Source organism: Schistocerca gregaria, chromosome 6, assembly GCF_023897955.1.
Source record: "Schistocerca gregaria isolate iqSchGreg1 chromosome 6, iqSchGreg1.2, whole genome shotgun sequence".
NCBI lineage: Eukaryota > Metazoa > Arthropoda > Insecta > Orthoptera > Acrididae > Schistocerca > Schistocerca gregaria.
In genome coordinates this window covers 276256516-276277632 of record NC_064925.1, presented here as the reverse complement: position 1 = coordinate 276277632, position 21117 = coordinate 276256516, and the positions used below count along the sequence as shown (strand labels likewise).

The following is a 21117-nucleotide window of genomic DNA, read 5'->3' as shown; positions in this document are numbered from 1 at the left end:
CCACTACCTCACAGTGAATGAAAATTAATAATACATTAAAAGGGAACAAATTACTGCAGATGAATTTAGGTACACGTCAAATAAAACTATGTGGCACTGACACTGAAATGTTATTACTCAGTGGATAAATTCATGGACAAACTGGAAATTTGAGCTGGATACAATGTTTTACATCCTAAGAAATATCATTATAGTGTTATTATTCATATAGTACTATTATTTACTAGTATAAAAATCTTCTAATCGTATTAAAATTATTGACATATCTTCTATGTGCAAACCAAATAATTGCAAATGTACATCATCAGATGAATAAACCACAATTCCAATCTTTCTTCACTACATTTCTACTTTAATATATATTCCACTTTGTCCTGTCATATATTTTTAACACATCTCACTGTTGGCGTCAGATAGGATGCGGCTCTTTGTATTTTGTTTTGTTCTAAAATGACAAACTAGTCTTTGCGCACTACATTACTACACAAATATATTACACTTTGTCCTATCACCTGTAGATCTACATCTTAAACACATCTCACTGTTACTGTCAGATAGATGCCAAATAAAAAAAAAAAACATGGGTGCTGCTCTCTGTATTTTGTCTTGTTCTAAAATGACAGACATATACTTTATGAGTGTTGTATGAATAAAATACTGCCTTCATATTACAGTAAAATAAAACTTTTGCTTTACATCAAAACATTATGATTATTTGTCACCAGTGTGGTTTGTGGCGTTATAATGGATGGGATCTAAATACATGCCAGTCCGATGGGGTCCCTCGCAACCAAGTATTGGAGTGTCACTGTACAGCTCTTGGCAATTACAGGTATGCCTCCACTGTAAGTCTCACATGCTATGCAATAAATTATGGACATTTGTGTCTATAAAACTATTTAAAGGGTTCCCCAAGAGTGCAAAGAAGTCAACAATAGATTCCAAGTATTTACTAATAAAGGATGATTTGGATGCCAAGGGAAAAGCAGGATTAGGAAACAATTATAAAAAAGGTGACTTAAGTCATTCAAAAATTAAGTCAATACATACCTAAACTGTGGCCAAATAAAGTGCAAAGTATAATATGTAATAAATATATTCAAATACAGTCTTCCCTTAAAATTCAAGTAAAAGTAAAGTTTCGATGGATAATAAGAATATGGAAAGGATAGATAGCTACTCCCCACTTAAAGGGGGATTTGTGTTCCAGACTGGCATGGAAAAGGAGAATGCTGAAGTATTTAAGCTTCTGGGTAGAGCTGTTCTTCGGAAACAGTTATACGCATTCACACAAGAATAACTCTCACACTCACATGGTCACTGTCTCTGGATACTAACAGTTTAAGATGCTTCCAAAACTTTTAGATTCCCTAATTATCCAGTTTATCTCTAGCTAGTCAATGTGTTTACTATGCTGACCATAGCATTTTACTCCCAGATCTATTTTCTTATTCATTATCAGATCTATTCCTGCATTACCCATATTACAGTCATATTTATAACCCCGTATTCACATGATCAGACTCCTGTTCATCCTGCCACCATACTTCATTAATTCCCACCATATCTAATGTCAACCTATCCATTTCCCTTTTTCAATTCTCTAACCTACCTGCCCGAGGTATGAACACCCCACACTTCAACCCATAGACCACACTTTGTTTCTCCTGATGACAAAATGGCCTGAGTAGTTCCCACCCAGAGATCTGTATGTGGGCCTTTTTTCCCTGCAAACTATGTTGTTCAAGAGGATTCCATCACCACCAACACATATGGCAGAACTGCGATATATGTGGGAAAACAGCAGCTTAGTTTCCCCTTGTCTCCATGTGTTCACAGTATCAACATTACAAGGCAATGTTGGCTGATGTTATGTGGCCAGATAAGTCAGTCATCCAGACTGTTGCCACAGCAACTGCTGAATAGGCTGCTGCCCCTCTATTGTGGTTGAACCTATTGTATTGTATCATTGAGGCCTGCAATCCGTCCCACAACAGGAAGATCCATTCATCAGGGTCACTAATAAAATCTTATTTTGATTAATGGCTTTGAGTACCACTTAGTTTGATGAATGAGGAATATAACGTCATTTGAAATGTGAAGAAAAGGAGAGTGCAGGGAACATTGTTTCAGTATATATGGTTAATGCTAGGGCAAAGCTATAGAAAGGGAACTTTGATAATTATTTATAAATATTTGTAAAGGAGAGCAATGACTCAGATCTGGAATAATGCTTTAATTAGTCTCCTTCATAAGAAAAGATGCATATAGAACATAAAGGACTATACACCTGCAAGGTTCCTGTATGTATGTACAGGATACTCACTAAAATTATCAAATGCCCACATAGAAAAAAACAGCAGAGGAAGGAACAAGCTTCTTATAGAAGGGTTGTGGCACAGTACACCATTTTTGAGTGATTAATGAAATTATAAAATGGAGCAGTGACTATGAATTACCACTTACTCTGATTTTCATACATTGTGAGTAAGCTATGAACCTAGTTTCAACAAAATCAGTACTGACAGTCTTTGAAAAACAAAGTGTTGATCCAAACTGTATCAGTATACTGAATAACACATTCTTAATACAAGGCTACATCAGAATACTATAAAATTCAAAACTGGAAAAGCAGTCAAGCATGGAAGTTCCATATAACCAAAACCATTCTCAGCAGACCTAGAAGATAATTTCCGATTTTTAAACTGGGAAAAAATGTTTGGGTGTTACCAGAGCATGCCTGAATCACCTTCTTTGCAGTCACTTCTTTTGTCTGAGAGTATGAATAACACAATTACAGGATTCACTCTTGCCAATAGTGGCAGCACTCAATAAAATTAGAAGAATTATATCAGGTTTAACAATCCACCCTTGCATATACACTCATAAACTGTAAATATTGTGCTGTAATTATTAACATTGGGCCATGTAATAAATTTGGTAATTGTGTTCTTTTGTTTCATTCATTGAACGGATTTGCAGTAATTCTTTATTAGTTTCTCTTTTCCTAATTGTAACATTTTGTTAATTGGCAAAAAATGGCCCAATAGTTTTAAATACATTATTTATAATTTCTTTTAGTGCCTTGTGTTATGTTGGGTTGATTTTAATACTCATGATATCAACAGAAAGAGCAAAATAAATGTGTTATTGCAAATTCAGTGACTCATTCTTGTTTTACTTACAGTGTTTTTATTGCTGATGTTCCTCCAAAAACAACTACTCATATCACTGAAAGTGCTGCTATGACTGTCAGACCAGTGGAACATCTAACATCTAGTCACACAGAATCTAGCCCTGGACATATGTCTACAGTAGTTTCAACAAATTCATCTTCACCAACTGCCACTACTATCACATCAACTATTAAAATGACAGAGTCAATAGCAGATACTACAGTACTATCAACGGGCAGAAACACAGTGTCTTCAGCTAGTACAAGAACTCCATTAGAAGCAGGTACAGCTGCAACTGCAACCATGTCAAGTTCTCCAGCTGTCAAAAGAACCTCTGGAAGTGATGTGACAGAGTCTTCAACATCACTGTATCAAGTTGGGACAGGATCAGCAGAAGTATCTACAACTGAGATAAATTCTCATTTGACCACAAGACTTCCAGGAAAAGTTATCTCAAACAATACAATATATAATGTCATATTTAGGTAAATCACATAAACTTTTAACAGCCATTAGTCACTGGACATTCATTTATAGCTGAAAGAGAGTATTTCTTATAATGGAAAGTCCAGGATGGAATGTAACAATATTATGAGGAGGTAAGCTGCTACTCACCATATAGCAGGGATGCTGAGTTGCAGATAGATACAACAAAAAGATTTTCACAGTTAAAGCTTTTGGCCAATAGCCTTTGACAACAATAGACACACACACATGCAAATGCAACTCACACACATGACCGCAGTCTCAGGAAACTGAAACCACACTCATTTGGCTGAGACTGCAATCATGTGTGTGAGTTGCATTTGCATGAGTGTGTGTGTACCTATGTGTATCTATTGTTGACAAATATGAAGATGGTATCTGTTCTTTTGGACATGTCAAAAGAACAGATGACATCTTCATATAGTTAAGGTTAACCAGCCATTGACCTTCATCTGTGCTGGATTCACTTGCATTGCCCGAACTGTTACGGGATTCAGTAAGATTGCCTGCTGCGAGTAATGAGTGTAGTGGGCAGGGGCACTATGAATGTAGTGTGTGGACATTAAGTTGGGAATGTGGGTCTCATGGGGAACGTGCAAGGGATAAATCCCTGCAATCGCACAGTCCTCTGTGCCCTTGGTGGCTCAGATGGATAGAGCATGTGTCATGTAAGTGGAGATCCCGGGTTCGAGTCCCAATTGGGTCACACATTTTCAACTGTCCCCGTTGATGTATATCAATGCCTGTTGGCAACTTAGGGTCTTGATTTAATTATCATTTCATTGTTGACAAAGGCTATTGGCCAAAAGCTTTAAGTGTTAAAATCTTTTGTTGTGCCTATCTGCGACTCAGCATCTCAGCTATGTGGTGAGTGGCAACTTTCCTTCTCATAATATTGAAATACAGTGTTTGTTATGTATGTTAATGACCTATTCTTAATTTTTTCTATGCTTTAATTATTAACTAATTAATATGAGAAAGAATATAGTTTCATCCTCAGAGTATCTGAAACCATTATTACAAGTTGTTTTATTTTTCTCCATGTGTTTAAAACTGGCTGCAAAAGTCCCAGGTTGAGTGAATGCTGCACTAGAGGATATTAACAATTTAATAAGATCTTAAAAATATATTGATAGAAGATGTATTGTTGCCTACACTGTGCTGCATTTTATACAAATCTCATGTTAAATAATGTGCCTTTATCCAATGTAGCATCTCCTGTTAATTTTTCCTTTTTCTTTTTAAGCAGCTTTATAAGACACTGACTATAACATCCAAAGTTTAGACATGTGTTGATACAAAAACTGTAACTTTTCTTTTTGTGTAACAGTTTACCTGTTAAAACTCCTTTTTAACAAATTTTTAATTACTGATAACAAATCTCTCACTCTCTCTCTCTCTCTCTCTCTCTCTCTCTCTCTCTCTCTCTCTCTCTCTCTCTCTCTTCCTTTTCTGTTGTTTTGTGTGTGTGTGTGTATGTGTGTGTGTGTGTGTGTGTGTGTGTGTGTGTGTGTGTGTTTTGTCATATTATTGCTCACTAATGTGTTTCTTACTTACTTATTAATAGACATTATTTTATTTTCTGTTTGTATTTCTTGATATGCACGTTTCAGAATAGTATTTCTTGATACGCATGTTTCAGAATAGAAGAAGATTTTGGAAAAATTGTTAGCAAAAATGAAAAACAATTTGAAAATCATTTGAAGGTACAGATCCTAGATCAAGTGCACGAAATGCCCAGTAATATGATATATGGCATATATTTAACTAATGGTAAGTATCTAGCTGACTGAAGCACCTATACACCCCTTAGTCATTGGTGGTCATCAGAGGCATTTTAAAACAATAAAACAATATTTCTATAAAAATATATTGCTGAGAAATGTTTTTCTGCATTGTAGTGTTAGCTTATCAGTAATGTGGTATATCTCTCTTCCTGTAATGATATAAATTCTGAACAAATATTTACAAATATAGTGAGTACATATAATAAGAATCATCCAGCTGTGAAGCTGTTTGCAAACATAGGAAAATAGAAATATGTGAAAAATAAGAAAGAAATAACATGATCAAAAGAATGAAACACTCTAAGAATTTATATCTGGGAGCATATTTTATAAAAGCTTGTGTAAGTTTCACATGCTGTAGTGCAAATGCAAATTGAGAAAGAGACATGAAAGTATAAAGTAAAATGATCTGTGAGTTAGATAACTGGCTCTATTCATCTTCATGTGAAGCCATTACACAGCATGGAGATAAAGAAACTCGTGGAATTCTCTACCCTAATAAGCAAGTGTTTCTTACTTAAAAATTACAAGGAAAAAAATAGTAACATGACAGTGTGAAATGAGGAAAATGGTAATAAGAAAATGCTCAAAAGTGTATGTTGCCACGGGTAAAGGAGACATAATAGGTAGGACTTGATTCTAAATTGTTCTACATCACATGTACTATGATTAAGAACCCAGGTCTGAAGGCTACGGCTATGTGAGCATGTAAATAAGTTGAATGCTATTTCCTTCAATTGTTTTCACCTGTTGTTGTGAAGTCAGTCTTCCTGTTATTTTTTTATTTTTTATTTCATAGCAGAGGGTCTTTTTCTCTTACTCAACTTCATGTGGACTTTTGAACTGTGTCACATTTTATGTTACCAGCAGGTACAGTCAGACTGAGAACAAGTACTTTTACTGGGATGGAATGTTACTAGTCAGATTGGCAGCCCATCCACATCAAGAGGTCTCACACAGACAATTGAATAGCATCATGATGATTTTTACAAAATTCATTGCCATTTTCAAGACTTTTAGTTTTCATGTTACTTTATTCACTGAAAGTGAAATTTGGAAGATTATATTTCTATAAACAGTTTTGGGGGAGTCATCAGGAGCATATGCATCTGCACTGGGATAAGGAGAGACAAAGTAGAATTTGGACAATATTTTTTCTAGCTTATCACACATTAATGGGAACAAAGAAGAAAAATGATGTGGCACATCAAGAACCCACCACCATCACACATCTTATGGAAAGATTAACAGCAGTGTTCTTGGATTGTTTCAGCTGTTGATTTAGTGGAGTGTTGGTAGGGAGTTTTGGGGGATCTGTCAAGTTGAAAAGATCAGCTAGGAAAGTTCTGGCACTGGGAGGGGTTGACAAAGAGGAACACTGTGGGTAGCATAGGGGTCAGATAGTGGTATCCCAAGGTGGTAGTAGGATGTTAGCAGGGTGGTAACTTATAAAGGTGCTCTCTGGAGTGCTCTTTCAGGTACTGGAGTTCAAAGGACTTGATTTCAGAGGTGTGATGGATGTAGTATGAATTGCACAGTAGCAGTATCTTGCAAAGGGAACAGAGTTGGATCTGGGACACCTGTGCCATGGAGATGTGCTTTTGCAGTACCAGCGTTGTGAGGGACATTTTGGTCCCATAGGAACTCACCAAAAATTTATATTTCCAGAGAATGGAATTTTTATGGTTAGTCCTTTGGTCGGTGGGGTGGAAGGGGGGGGGGGGGGAATTCCGTGGTTTAACAAATTTTAGGCTCTTCCCAGAACCTCTTTCTTGAATCCATTGCTCTCTTCACCTCTACGACGTTAAAAAAAAAAAAAAAAAAAAAAAAAAAAAAAAAAAAAAAAAAAAAAAAAACACACACACACACACACACACACATTCTAAGTGATCTTCAAAATCTACAAAACCCAACAATGCCATATGCCCCATTGCTCTCGATGATCAACACTTCTTACCAATTGTCAGAAATGTCACATCCCATGTCAAAGAGACCAACCACTTACTTTACCAACTCTTCACCATCCCCACCCATTTACCTCCCTGATCCCTACTCATCACTGTTGATGATACTTCACTGTACACCATCATGTATGTGAAAAATGGTATCCCATTTGAGTCAATTGATGTTTCAAAGTACTGCACTGAAAAGGTGTTTGAATGTTGTGCAGGTGTGGTTAAATTTAGTGGAGGTAAACTTCTTACTGTTGTTATTTATAGATCCCCAGACTCCAACTTCACAACATTTTTGCTTAAGCTAGAGGAAGTTCTTGGTTCACTTTATAGGAAATACAAAAAGTTAGTTATATGTGGTGACTTCAATATTAATTGTATAAGTGATTGTGCAAGGAAAAGGATGCTGTTAGACCTCCTTAATTCATATAATCTTATGCAAACAGTATTCTTCCCAGCGAGAGTGCAAGGGCACAGTAGAACAACTATAGACAATATTTTTGTTCATTCCTCATTACTAGAAGGGCATTCTGTTAGCAAAAAGGTGAATGGCCTTTCATATTATGATACACAAATTTTAACTCTAAGAGATTTTTGTGCTGCAACACATGTTAAATATAGATATCAACTTTTTAGGAAAGCTGATCCAGTTGCTGTAGAGACCTTTGTAAACCTTATCAAGGCAAGATGTTCATAGTGCTGATACAGTAGACGACAAATATAATGCTTTTCTCAAGACTTTTCTCATGCTCTTTGAAAGTTGCTTTCCATAAGAATGATGAAAACAGGATACTAGCACAAACAGGCAGCCTAAGTGTCTGACTAAAGGGATAAGAATATCTTGTAGAACAAAGTGGCAATTATATCAAAACATTAGAAACAGTGACAATCTAAATGCAGCAGCCCATTACAAACAGTATTGTAAGGTGCTTAAAAAAGTTATTAGGAAGGCAAAAAGTATGTGGTATGCAGATAGAATTGCTAAGTCTCAGGATAAAATTAAAACCATATGGTCAGTCGTAAAGGAAGTGGCTGGTCTGCAGAGATAGGTCGAGGATATTGAATCAGTAACTAGTCGGAATGTCTATGTTACTGATAAGTCACATATATGTATAGTATTTAATAATCACTTTCTGAATATAGCAGGTGAACTAAATAGAAACCTAGTCCCAACAGGGAATCATATAGCGCTTGTAGAAAAAAGTGTTCCGAGACTGTTACCTGAAATGCTCCTCCATGAAATGGACAAGAGGTAGATTGAGTTAATAATTAAATCACTAAAGACCAAGAACTCTCATGGATATGATGGGGTATCTAGCAGAATACTGAAGTATTGTTCTATGTATGTTAGCCCAGTACTTAGCCATATCTGTAACTTTTTCTTTAGGAGTGGTCGGTTTCCTGACCGATTAAAGTACTCGGTAGTGAAGCCACTTTCTAAAAAGGGAGACAGGGATAATTTTGACAATTACAGACCTATTTCTATGCCATCAGTGTTTGCTAAAGTTATCGAGAGGGTTGTATATACAAGGTTACTGGAGCATTTAAATTCACATAATTTGCTGTCAGATGTACAGTTTGGTTTTAGAAATGGCTTAACAACTGAAAATGCTATATTCTCTTTTCTCTGTGAGGTTTTGGATGGATTAAATAAAAGGCTGTGAACATTAGGTGTTTTCTTTGATTTAACGAAGGCTTTTGACTGTGTTGACCACAAAATATTACTGCAGAAGTTGGACCATTATGGAGGAAGGGGAGTAGCTTACAATTGGTTCGCTTCTTACTTCGAAAACAGAAAGCAGAAGGTAATTGAGAGTGGTAGTGATGTTCAGTCCCAATGGGGCACTGTTAAGGGGGGCATTCCCCAAGGGTCAGTTCTGGGGCCACTGCTGTTTCTTATTTATATAAATGATATGCCTTCTAGTATTACAGGTGATTCAAAAATATTTCTGTTTGCTGATGACACCAGCTTGGTAGTGTAGGATCTTGTGCATAATATTGAAACAGTATCAAATTATGTAGTTCATTAAATAAGGTCATGGATTGTGGAAAATAATTTGTTGCTAAATCACAGTAAGACTCAGTTTTTACAGTTTCTAACTCACAATTCAACAAGAACCGGTATTTTGATTAGACAGAATGGGCATATTATAAGCGAGATGGATCAGTTCAAGTTCCTAGGCGTTCAGATAGACAGTAAGCTGTTGTGGAAAGCCCATGTTCAGGATCTTGTTCAGAAACTAAATGCTGCTATATTTACCATTAGAACAGTATCCGAAATAAGTCACAGTTCAACACGAAAAGTAATCTACTTCACATATTTTCATATGCTTTTGTCATATGGTATTATTTTTTGGGGTAATTCTTCTCATTCAAAAGGAGTATTTTTGGCTCAAAAACGGGCTGTTCAAGCTATGTGTGGTGTAAGTTCGAGGACCCCTATTCAATAGTCTGGGAATTCTGACATTGCCCTCACAGTATATATTTTCTTTAATGTTGTTTGTCGTTAGCAGTATTAGCTTATTCCCAAGAGTTAGCAGCTTTCACTCAGTTAATACTAGGCAGAAATCAAATCAGCATGTGGAATACACTTCCTTGACTCTTGTGCAGAAAGGAGTGCAGTATTCTGCTGCATCCATTTTCAATAAGCTACCACAAGAACTCAAAAATCTTAGCAGTAACACAAACACTTTTAAGTCTAAACTGAAGAGTTTCCTCATGGCTCACTCCTTCTATTCTGTTGAGGAGCTCCTGGAAGAGCTGAAAAATTAAGCAAATTCCAGTATTAAATTGTTGATTTTCTTTATTTAAACTTACGAATTGTTGCCTGAATATTTTTCTTATATTTCATTTTATCTGTTTCCACTATTGTGTTATAATTTCATGTATTGGCTCGTTCCATGACCATGGAGACTTCTCCTTAATGTGGTCCTACGGAACAATAAATAAATAAATAAATAAAATAAATTCCTCATGCCCATGGTCTTGCCACTATTGAACATAAACTCCCTCATTGTCCTTCAGATTCCAAACCCATTACCCGATTCCTCATACATGTTATTAAATTATCGTAAGTCACAGCTACTCCTCCTTTGAAAGGAAGGTATACAAAGAAATCCATGGTTTAGCCATGGGCTCCTACGTGGTACCCTCCTGTGCTGGCCTGTTTATGGACCTTCTAGAGGAAGCCTTCTTAACCTCCCAAAGCCCCAAATCCCTGGTCTGGTTCAGGTTCTTTGATCACATCTTCCCAAATTCAACAGCTTCTCTACCACCCACTTCACCTGGACCCCGCATTCCTGGATACTGCCCTCCCCTCTGAGGCTCTATCTGCACCTCTGGCCACATTAAACCCACCAACCACCAACAGTACCTGTATTTCAGTAGCTGCCCTCCCTTCCACACCAAAAAATCCTTCCCATACAGCCTGGCCAACTGAGGACAGCATTCAAAGACAGGCAAAATCCCGCAGACCTAGTCCACAAACAGATCTCCTGTGCATATCCTTATACACCCCCAATCCTCCCACCACTGCACCAAGAATCAGCTGCAATGGAGCACATACCATCCCAGAGTGGAATAACTGAACCACATCGTTTGCTAGGGCTTTGATTATCTATCACCAGCCAACCCAAGATCCCTCCAACCCTTCCCAAAGAGGTCTTCCATCACTCACCCGACCTGTACAACATCCTATTCCACCACTACACCACTCCTAATCCCAAATCCCAACTCCTTACCACAAGCATCATATTCCTGTGGAAGACATAGGTGCAGTAATTGCCCGATCCAACCATCCTGCATGTCCTATTGCAGTCCTGTCACAGGCTTATCCCACCCGATCAGAGGATGAGCCACCTTTGAAAGCAAACACACCATATACTAATAGCTCTGCTGAAATAATTGCACATCATTCTATACCAGTATGACTACCAGCCAGCTGTCCATGAGGATGAATGGGCCACCACCAAACTTTAGCCAAGAGCTTTGTGGATACACTGGCATAACATGCAGCTGAACATAACATACCGTAGTTACTCGAATCTAAGCCGCACTTTTTTTCCGCTTTTTGTAATCCAAAAAACCGCCTGCGACCTAGAATCAAGTGCAAAGCAAGCGGAAGTTCTGAAAAATGTTGGTAGTTGCCGCCACAACTAACTTCTGCCATCAAATATATGTAGCGCTACACAGGCATGCTTTGTAGGCACAAAGATAAATACTGGTGCCAAAACCAGTAAAAAAAAGGTGGAAGACGAGATTTTTTTCTCCGTCCCGAGTTTTGACCACAGCATTTTCATACATTATCCAACGAAGTGAATACAAATTCCGTATTGTTCATCTTCGAATGTAACAGAATTTCAATGTAGTACGAAAATCCGACTGGCAAGACTGTTTGGGATATTTGTCAATGTGGCAAACTCTATGATGTAAATTTTTTCCTACCTGTGCGAAGAGATGATTGCTAATAGGAACCTGATGAAATGTGAATCACATGCAGTATTCTCCTCAGCATAAGAATAATATGAATATAAACATTTTGCCATGTATTCTTTCATGTTTGCTGCTATCACATTTAAATTATGTATGCATAATAAACTACGAAACTAGAGTGAGACACCAGCAAACGCGGAAGAATATACATATCGTGTCATGTATATACTCATATTATTCTTATGCCTAATAGTGATACAGTCAGAAATGAAGCACAGCAACTGACTAGATTTTTAAATCTAAGATGATTCTAATTTCTGTGCAGAATTTGATGTACTAAAGAAGCGGCCGCAAAGAGTTTCAAATGGATAAAAATTTTCGCCTAACTCTCGTTCAGAACATGTTCTATCATACGCAGTCTATTATTTGGTTCTTGCTGATCATTATCAAAGAAAGCAGCTGTGTAAGTAACAACAAATAGCAGTCTCTTGCCATTGTTTCGCTAATGAGACGAGTCCTTCCTTTTTTTTTATTGTAAGCGGCGATAGCACGCTCAAAAGCAAGCCATGCCCCGAACGGCGACAGGCCTTAGACACGCACTATCAGACTGCGGCAAACAATGCATGACACAGTACAGTAATGCATTTTCAGCTTAGAGTGACGTAAACACCTACAACAAAGAATATGGTGCTTATCACATCAAAGAAAAATAAGCAATCAATTCAAACCAGACGAAGCATGTGAAAAAGGAAGAGTACCCGTATAAGTACAGTCGGAGCACCTGACGCTTAGCAATGGCTACCTGGTAAAGCTTAACTGCTAAGCTTACAACTCGAACCAAACTACTGTAGTGGTATCGTCATTCATTCGACCTAAATTGTGTCTCTTATTACAATGGACCAACTTTGTTTTGATTTGGAGGTGCGCCCTAAAACTTTTCTCTCCCGTTGAATTTCGAGTCTCAAATTTCAGGTGCAGCTTAGATTTGGAAATTTTTTTTCCTTTACTTTGAGCCTCATTTTTCAGGTGCGGTTTTGATTCGAGTCCAGCTTAGATTTGAGTAAATACGATATTTGATTTGAATGGCTGCTTCACATTCCGGTACATTTGTATTCTCCCCTCACCACCAGGTTTTTTTCCTTTTCTTTTCTTTAAAAACAAAGGTGGGAGTTATCTAGACAACACGTTCTCCACTCCCAAAATCATCCCAGCCTCAGCCTATAGTAAACTACTAGCCCCACATCCTCCACCCAGCAGTTTCCGCCTCCTTCTGTAATATTACCTCTTCTCGATGCATATCTGCTCACTGCTCACCCTTGTTGTGAACCACTCTCTGCCAACACACCCACCAGTCTTTTCTCCTTCTTTGCTCCTCTCCTTTTCTGCTCCCATTTTACTCCTCCCCCCCCCCCTCCCTCTCAATCACTCACTCCCTCACAGCCTCCTGACAGTGCACATGGCACCCTTTCCTGACACCATCTAGTCTGTGCTGCATGCTCTGCCAGGCAGTGCTGACCCCACAGCTTCTTCAAGTACTGGTGTGAATGGTGGGATACCTGATGATATTCATCAGTACAAGAAGATGAAACCAAATGGACTAAAAAATAACTAAATATTGGCAACCTTAATATATTAACCCTCAATGGAAAAAAGGAAGAAATGACAGATGTACTAACAGAGAGAAAGTTCGATATTTTGGCATTAGGTGAACCAAAGTGGAAGGGAAAAGGTGAGAAGAATTTGAGAGGAGGAGGAAAACTGTACTGTAGTGGGAATAACAGATTTGGAAGAAATGGTGTGGCAGTGATGGTGAATAATAATGTACAAAATAGTATTGAAAGTGTGAGATATATATGAGACAGTATCATAGTCTTAAAACTGAGGTTCCAAAAAGAAACACTGAAAGTTATCTATATTTATGCACCTCGAGTGGGATGTAGCAAAGAAGAGAAGATGGACTTGGAAAATGAGTTAGAGAGCCATATAGAGAGTAATAATATAGTGATGGGAGATTTTAAGGCACAGGTAGGCAAAGACAGAAAGGGCTTAGAGCAAGTATTGGGATGTTTTGGATATGGAGGCAAATATGAAGAAGGAAAAAGACTCCTGGAATTGTGCCAGAGGAATGGAATGAAATTAGCAATTAGCTGGTTTTGAAGAGAGAAAGTCATGTTATCACCAGATACAGCTGGGATGGAAGAACTAAGAGTGTAATTGATTATATTCTAGTAGATAGGGAATGGGGAGAGAAAGTAACAAATTTGAAGGTAATTCCATGTGTGTGTGCAGATGGAGACCATAGATTACTGGTGGGACAATGGAAAATGAATCAGTGTCTGAAACATAGAAAACAGAAGAAAGTGATGAGTATATAGGATTGGAAACTGAATTAGAGTGAAAGTGCTGAGAAGTATAAAGAATTAATCACACAAAAATTTCCAAAAGAAGTTTTCTGCAATGTAGAAACAGATTGAAGTTTATTCAAAGACACTTTAGTTGAAGCAGGACAAAAAGTATGTGGTAGAACATCTGGAAAGGTAAAAGTAAGACAGACGAGTTGGTGGGATGATACCACAATCAGAGCAGTTACAAGAAAAAATGAAGCATGGAGAAAGTGGTGCAAAACTAAAAATGACAAGGACCATAAAAGATATTTAGAGGAAAAGAAGAAGTGCAAAGAAATAGCAGAAAAGAAAAGGGCATGAAAAGAGCTTACAAAAAAACTTGAAGAAGATGAATAGCAATAAGAAAATATTCTATAAAATGATGAAAAATAAAAGGAAGGCTTCAGAAGTACCAGTAATGATGGAAACAGCGGATAGTACTGTGATTGAAGATCCAGGGAATATAAAAGATCTCTGGTGATAACATTTTAAAAAACTGTTAAATGCTGAGGAGCATGTACACAGGGAAACAACAAATAATGGAGAAACTGAGAGAAGTTGGGAAGCAGAATTTGGACAAATTACACAGGAAGAAATGGAAATAGCTGTGAAGAAAATGAATGGGAGAAAGCACCAGGACCTGATGAAATGTCAGTAGACATGATAAGAGCAACAGCTCCAGTGGGAATGCAGTGCTGTATAGAGTACTGTCAAGTGTGTGGAAAAATAGTACAGCACCTAGTGATTGGAGGAGACATTGTTCCCATCTTCAAAAAAGGCAATAAAAAACTTTGTAAACACTACAGGAGAATAACCCTTATGAGTCATACAGCCAAGATTTTTGAAGGAGTTTTACTAAACTGAATAAGTGAACAGATAGAAAAGGAACTGTGTGAAGAACAGCATGTGATAAGGAAAGGAAGAAGCACAACCAGCCTGATATTTTCTATTCGTCAACTTATGGAAAAAAAGTGGGGAGTATAACGAAAGGGTGATAATGGTTTTTATAGACATAGTAAAGGCATATGACTCAGTTAACAGAGAAAGACTCTGGGAAGAAATGAAGAATATAGGTATAGAAGTGGTTACATTAATGTATTACAACCGATGTACACAGGACACAACTGTAGAATTAGAACACCATTGTGGAACTCTGAATACTTTGAAATAAAACAAGGACCTAAACAAGGAAGTATTCTATCTCCTGCACTTTCTAATGTTGTGATGGAGGGGATGATGGAGGGGATGAATAGGGCAGTTAAAGATATAGTAAAAGAAAAAGACAAAAAGATTATTTTTGCAGATGATAAGGTAATACAGGACAATAAAGAGGTAGAGGTACAGTTACAACTTGATGCGTGAAAGGAAATAATGAAAAGGTATGCATTAAAAATAAATAAAGATGGGAGTGAAGTAATGGTATTTGGAAGAGACAAAAGGATCAACAGGAATATTACTTTGAATGGAGAACCCCTCAAAGTGGTAGACAGTTTCACTTATTTAGGGAGTTAAATATCAAGTGATGGAAGAATAACCAATGAAATTAATAGGAGGTTACAGATGGTAGGAAATTTCTGCCAAACAATGAAACACCTGATTTGGAATAACAAAGTTTCAGAAAAAGCAAAACTCCTTATGTATAAGAGTAATTACTTCCGTACTGTCACCTTTAGAGGAGAAACATGGACAATAACAGAAAAGGACTGGAGCAGACTGCAAGCAGGGTAAATGAAATTTCGCAGAGCAGTTAAGGGAAAAACAAGAATGGACAGAGTAAGGAATTTAGATATTAGAAAGGACCTTAAACAAGAAAGGATGAGAGAAGAGGGATACTGATATAGATACAGTAATAATAATAATAATAATAATACATGATCATCACGTCATGTCACAATGCCAGTTTCACAGGTGCTGGTAACAAATTTCTTCCACTTTTTCAGTTCTCAAGTGGCTTTTCCTCATGAATCCTAACCCAAAGGAGACCACTTTCAGTGACATTCTTCTTAAGTATGTCAGTCTATCTTGTTCTTGGGCATCCATTTGTCTTTTCCCAGTTATAGCCATTTCAAGAGATTTCTTGGCTATTGTATCAGCCCCATGCAGGTTGGTGTGGCAGTGAGGCAGGATTGGGCCAACAAATGGTGGAGGAAACATGGAATCCCAGGAGGCTGCAGAGAAAAGCACCTGCAAATGTATGCACTGCTTGGCACACCGGGTCATTGGCTGGCTGGCCACTGAATTCTGCTGGGCTGGCTGTCTGCATGCCCCACAGTGCTGTTACTGTACTGAGTGCTGGCAGGCCTATTACATAAGCCGGCAGCATGTTCCCCGGCCAGTGGCATGTACTCAACAATGGTATATCTGCTATGATGCCAGGAGATCACAGCTGCATCATGTTGGTGGATATCCACCATGCTGGGACACCTGTCAACAATGGTAGATGATTGCTGGTGTGCACAGGGTGTGTAAACAAGGAAGAGCACTGGTCCAAGTATTGAGCCTTGGGGCATACCTTGTCTAATATTGCAATAGTCAGAGTAGTATGTTTTGATATGTCCTTGGTTGTTATGTTTTATTGATAGTTTCACAGTCACATAAAGTGCCTCATGTGAGACTGCCCCCTAGTCAGGAGTCAGTCATGCCACAGAAGATAACCTCAGATGGGCAGCTGTACCATGACACTGTTCCAAGGAGAGACTTAGAGCAGACAGTTGTTGCACTGCTGTGGTCTCAGACTGGTGACTTCTACTAGCAGGTCCATGTGATGTCCTCGTCCATCACAACCCCGTCATCCTTGTAGGACTGTGAGACTAAGAATAATTTCCTTAAAAAAATTACCAATACTTCCAGCTGACAGCAGCTTGCTTGTCGTGCATATGCTCCACTACCAGTCATGTTTCCAAAGGCACCACTGCCACTGTCACTGTGGTAACCTCCCTTGCCCCTTGCTGTACTTATCTGTATAGTACCACTGAGTTACCTATTTTAACAAGCTAATCTGTCCCACAACATTGCATTGACATTATTGAATTATTACACTGACATCTTGCACTCACCTGCTGTCAGCACTACTCCAATACACCATGTAGGCTTCACACTAATATGCCCATATATGGACAGTATGCTGCACTATTATGATTTCTTTTATCCATTCCAGATGACCATACCATCTTAATCTAGACTGATGGGCTTTTTCAGTAAACTTAGTTTTGCACCTGCAGCTGTTCTGTTCCTTTCATTCTGTTTTCTTTGCTTCAGCATAGATTTAATATACTTCATTTCACCATATGTTTGTTTGCATGGCCACCTTTCACTGCTGCTGTTAAAATCAGTTATTATTGGTCTTCCATCTTAAGCTTACTGCAATTTAATCAGAGAGAATTACACTAGATGCGTTTTGCTTTTACTTATAAAGAATCTTCCATGACTACTGGTGTTTCTCCAAACCACTGCTTCTCGTCTCCTTGCCAGCTGTGGCTGATATCAGAAGACTCTGATTCACATATGCACTTGGGAGTTTTGCCATTCTGCAATTTTTTTGTGCTACATTATTTACATTTCACTTTTGTAAATTTAATGAAGTTATGTGTGATTCTCACTCTGCACAGTAACATCAACCACTGCTAACAACGAGGGAAGAAGCAGTGGTTTGGAGCACGTGTAAAGAAACACCAATAACCATCAAAGATGCTTTATAAATAAAAGGAAAACTCTTCTGGTGTAATTCTCTTTAATGAAATTACAGTAAGCTCAAGATGGAACACCAATAGTAACTGATTTATTTCAGCACCTTGATGTCATTATTTCTCGGTGAAAGCATAGGTCTGCAGTGATAAGGTCAAAATGGGAATGTGGTACATACTGAAGATGATTAGCTTTGGTTTTGTGTGGTATCTGACTGTCTCACATGAGGCACTTTATGTGATTGTGAAACTATCAATAAAACATAACAACCAAGGACATATCAAAACATACTACTCTGACTATTGCAATATTAGACAAGGTATGCCCCAAGGCTCAATACTTGGACCAGTGCTCTTCCTTGTTTACATAAGCGACCTACTGTCAAAATGCCAGCATCAGTACACTCTTCGCAGATGATACCAGTATCCTCATTACAAGCAAAAATGAACATGAACTCCAAGATGCCATAAATGGAAATACAGACAAACTTGGTGATTGGTTTGAGAAAAACAAGCTCATAGTTTACACAAAGGAAACCAATTACCTAAACTTCCACCTAAGATCAAATAAAATTATGCCTGATATGAAATTACACGGTTCCCAAATATCCCCAAATACAGAAACAAGATTTCGAAGCCTATGGATTAAGGATAATCTAAAATGGTAAACACACATTAATAAAACTAATAGTAAGCTAAACCAAGTGTGCTATGCCCTACGAATACTTGCATACTGCACAGGCCCAGAAACTGTTCACACAGCCTACTATGCACAATTTCACAGTGTAATGCAGTATGGTATTATATTCTGGGGAGACTCTACACATAGACCAAACATTCTCCTACCCAAAAGAGAGCTATAAGAATAATGAACAAGGCAAAGCCGACTGATAGCTGCAGACCTCTCTTCCAAAAGTTGCTCATCCTACTCCTTGGCAGCCTGTATATACTAGAACTATGCAAATTTGTAAAAAGTAATATTACAGAATTTAATAAAAATGTAAATGTCCATGACTATGGTACTAGACAGAAAATGGAACTCCATGTTAAATAAATGCACACCTCTGCCTTTAAATCTCCCCCTTCAACAAAGGCATTAAAATACACAATAGCCTGCCATCAGAAATAAAAAACAGTATGTCCCTGAGTGCCTTTAATAAAAAATTAAAATCATTCCTACTTGATCATTGTTTCTACAGTGCAAGTGAATTTCTGCTCCACATCAGTGGAAAGAAACATGAAACAAAATTGCAGCAAAGAATTTTGTGAACAGTGAAACATTAATGCAAGTATGTGCAAAAATCTTGGATCTGTATCATCTGCTACTAAGCAAATTAAGTGCAGAAAGAATATCCAAACAGGTACTGTTGTGCATATGTGTTAGAGGAATATAGCACTAAAATACAAATGTGTAACTGAGTATGTAATTTGTGTGTCCATAAATTTGTGTGTCCATAACTTCTCAGAAAATATGCATGTAAGTTCATGTTTGTGTAAACTTTTGGCATATTGCTTCATGCCAGCAAATTATCACAATGTCCAACATCGAATGTATGTTTGTGCATCACCATGTGCATGTCATGTACAGTATTCATTCAGAGGACAACAAATAAATAAATTATATGTACCATTTAGAACTTCAGTTCCAGTTAAGTTTTCACAATCTATCACAATGCCCAAATGTGGGAAATATTGCACATCCTCAAAGGATCTTTCATTCATCTGTAATTCTGGCTGATCTCCTTATCTTGCTGCCTTTATGACCAAAGTATTTGATTTACTTGCTTTGAGACTGAACTCCTCATAGTCATTGTTTCATGTTTTCAGTTTTGCTTGGATTGCATTTTCCATTTTTAGCTCTTGTTCATCTGCCACTTTTTGTATCCTGCCAGTATCTCTCAAACCCATCACTTTTTGCCTTCTTCCCCCTTCGTATTTTTAGTTCTTCTTTCAGCTGAAAACCATGGTAGTTTTTTTCATTCATCTGTAATTCTGGCTGATCTCCTTATCTTGCTGCCTTTATGACCAAAGTATTTGATTTACTTGCTTTGAGACTGAACTCCTCATAGTCATTGTTTCATGTTTTCAGTTTTGCTTGGATTGCATTTTCCATTTTTAGCTCTTGTTCATCTGCCACTTTTTGTATCCTGCCAGTATCTCTCAAACCCATCACTTTTTGCCTTCTTCCCCCTTCGTATTTTTAGTTCTTCTTTCAGCTGAAAACCATGGTAGTTTTTTGGTTTTTTTCTAAATTCATTCCTGTCCCTGCCTTTGTCCTCCAATATACCAATTTCTTTAAGATCTCTATCACTTTCTTAGGACAATACCAGTATTTTTGGTCGTATGAAATTCCAGATTTTCATTGTTAAATTGTCATCAGACGTTCTGACAATGTGCACATAGAAAAACAATGTTTTCTTTATTATCAATGATGTTACTGGTTCAATCTTTTTATACAGTTCCTCATTTTATCTCAAACATATGTGCTTCTAATGAATCTCTTTCCATTACCACAACATGTTTATTTTATTTCTTCCGTATACGATTCAGCATTTCACTATAGTCAAAGGAAATAAGAAGCACACAATGAGAAATGTATCTAGATCATAAATTGAATGCAGCAGTATGGCTAAAGGGCACTTATGGTGTCAGTGACTCTTCCACGGTGTGCTGCTGTTGGTAATTTGTTTCCATATTGTAGCTCATTACAGTATATGGTAGCCAACGATAACTGCTGCATGTAATGACTTGTTTTGGGTGGCATATATGAATTCATACTATTGTTTTTGATGTGGTGAGCATGAGATTGACGATTACCGGTCTTGTTATGATAAGGTTGATTACTGGTTTTTATATTTGTGTCTTGTATTGGTTGCTTCTCAGCATTTGACAGGATTTCTATGGATATTGTTTCATATTCCAATGCTACAGTTTGGTTGTGAGTTGGCAAAGTCAATGGATGTGACTGGAGAAAAATTCACTGTTGTGACAGATCTTATCACAGCCTTATGATCGTTTCGAAAACTTTGTAGAGTATTTTCAGAATATCCTGATCTGGGGTGATGGTTAGGCAGGAGCCTAAGAGTATACTGTAAATGTTACTGAATATTCTGTTTTATTTGACAGCATTCTGTGCAAGTTATGTAGCCTTAGAACAACAAGGAAACAGCTCTGTCAGATGGTGCTAACATATAGTAGATTTCATTATCTGGAAAGGA

The 21117-nt window shown here is 37.6% G+C and overlaps 1 protein-coding gene across 1 annotated transcript in view; it reads left to right on the top strand.

The window, feature by feature from the left end:
- The window catches only part of LOC126278850 (uncharacterized), a 445668-nt gene that overhangs the window by 355931 nt on the left and 68620 nt on the right, over window positions 1-21117 (top strand). Inside the window, exons 28-30 of the mRNA XM_049979125.1 lie at window positions 726-832; window positions 3188-3661; window positions 5305-5435. Coding sequence (XP_049835082.1) covers window positions 726-832; window positions 3188-3661; window positions 5305-5435 — 712 coding nt within the window. The remainder of the gene's footprint in view (window positions 1-725; window positions 833-3187; window positions 3662-5304; window positions 5436-21117) is intronic.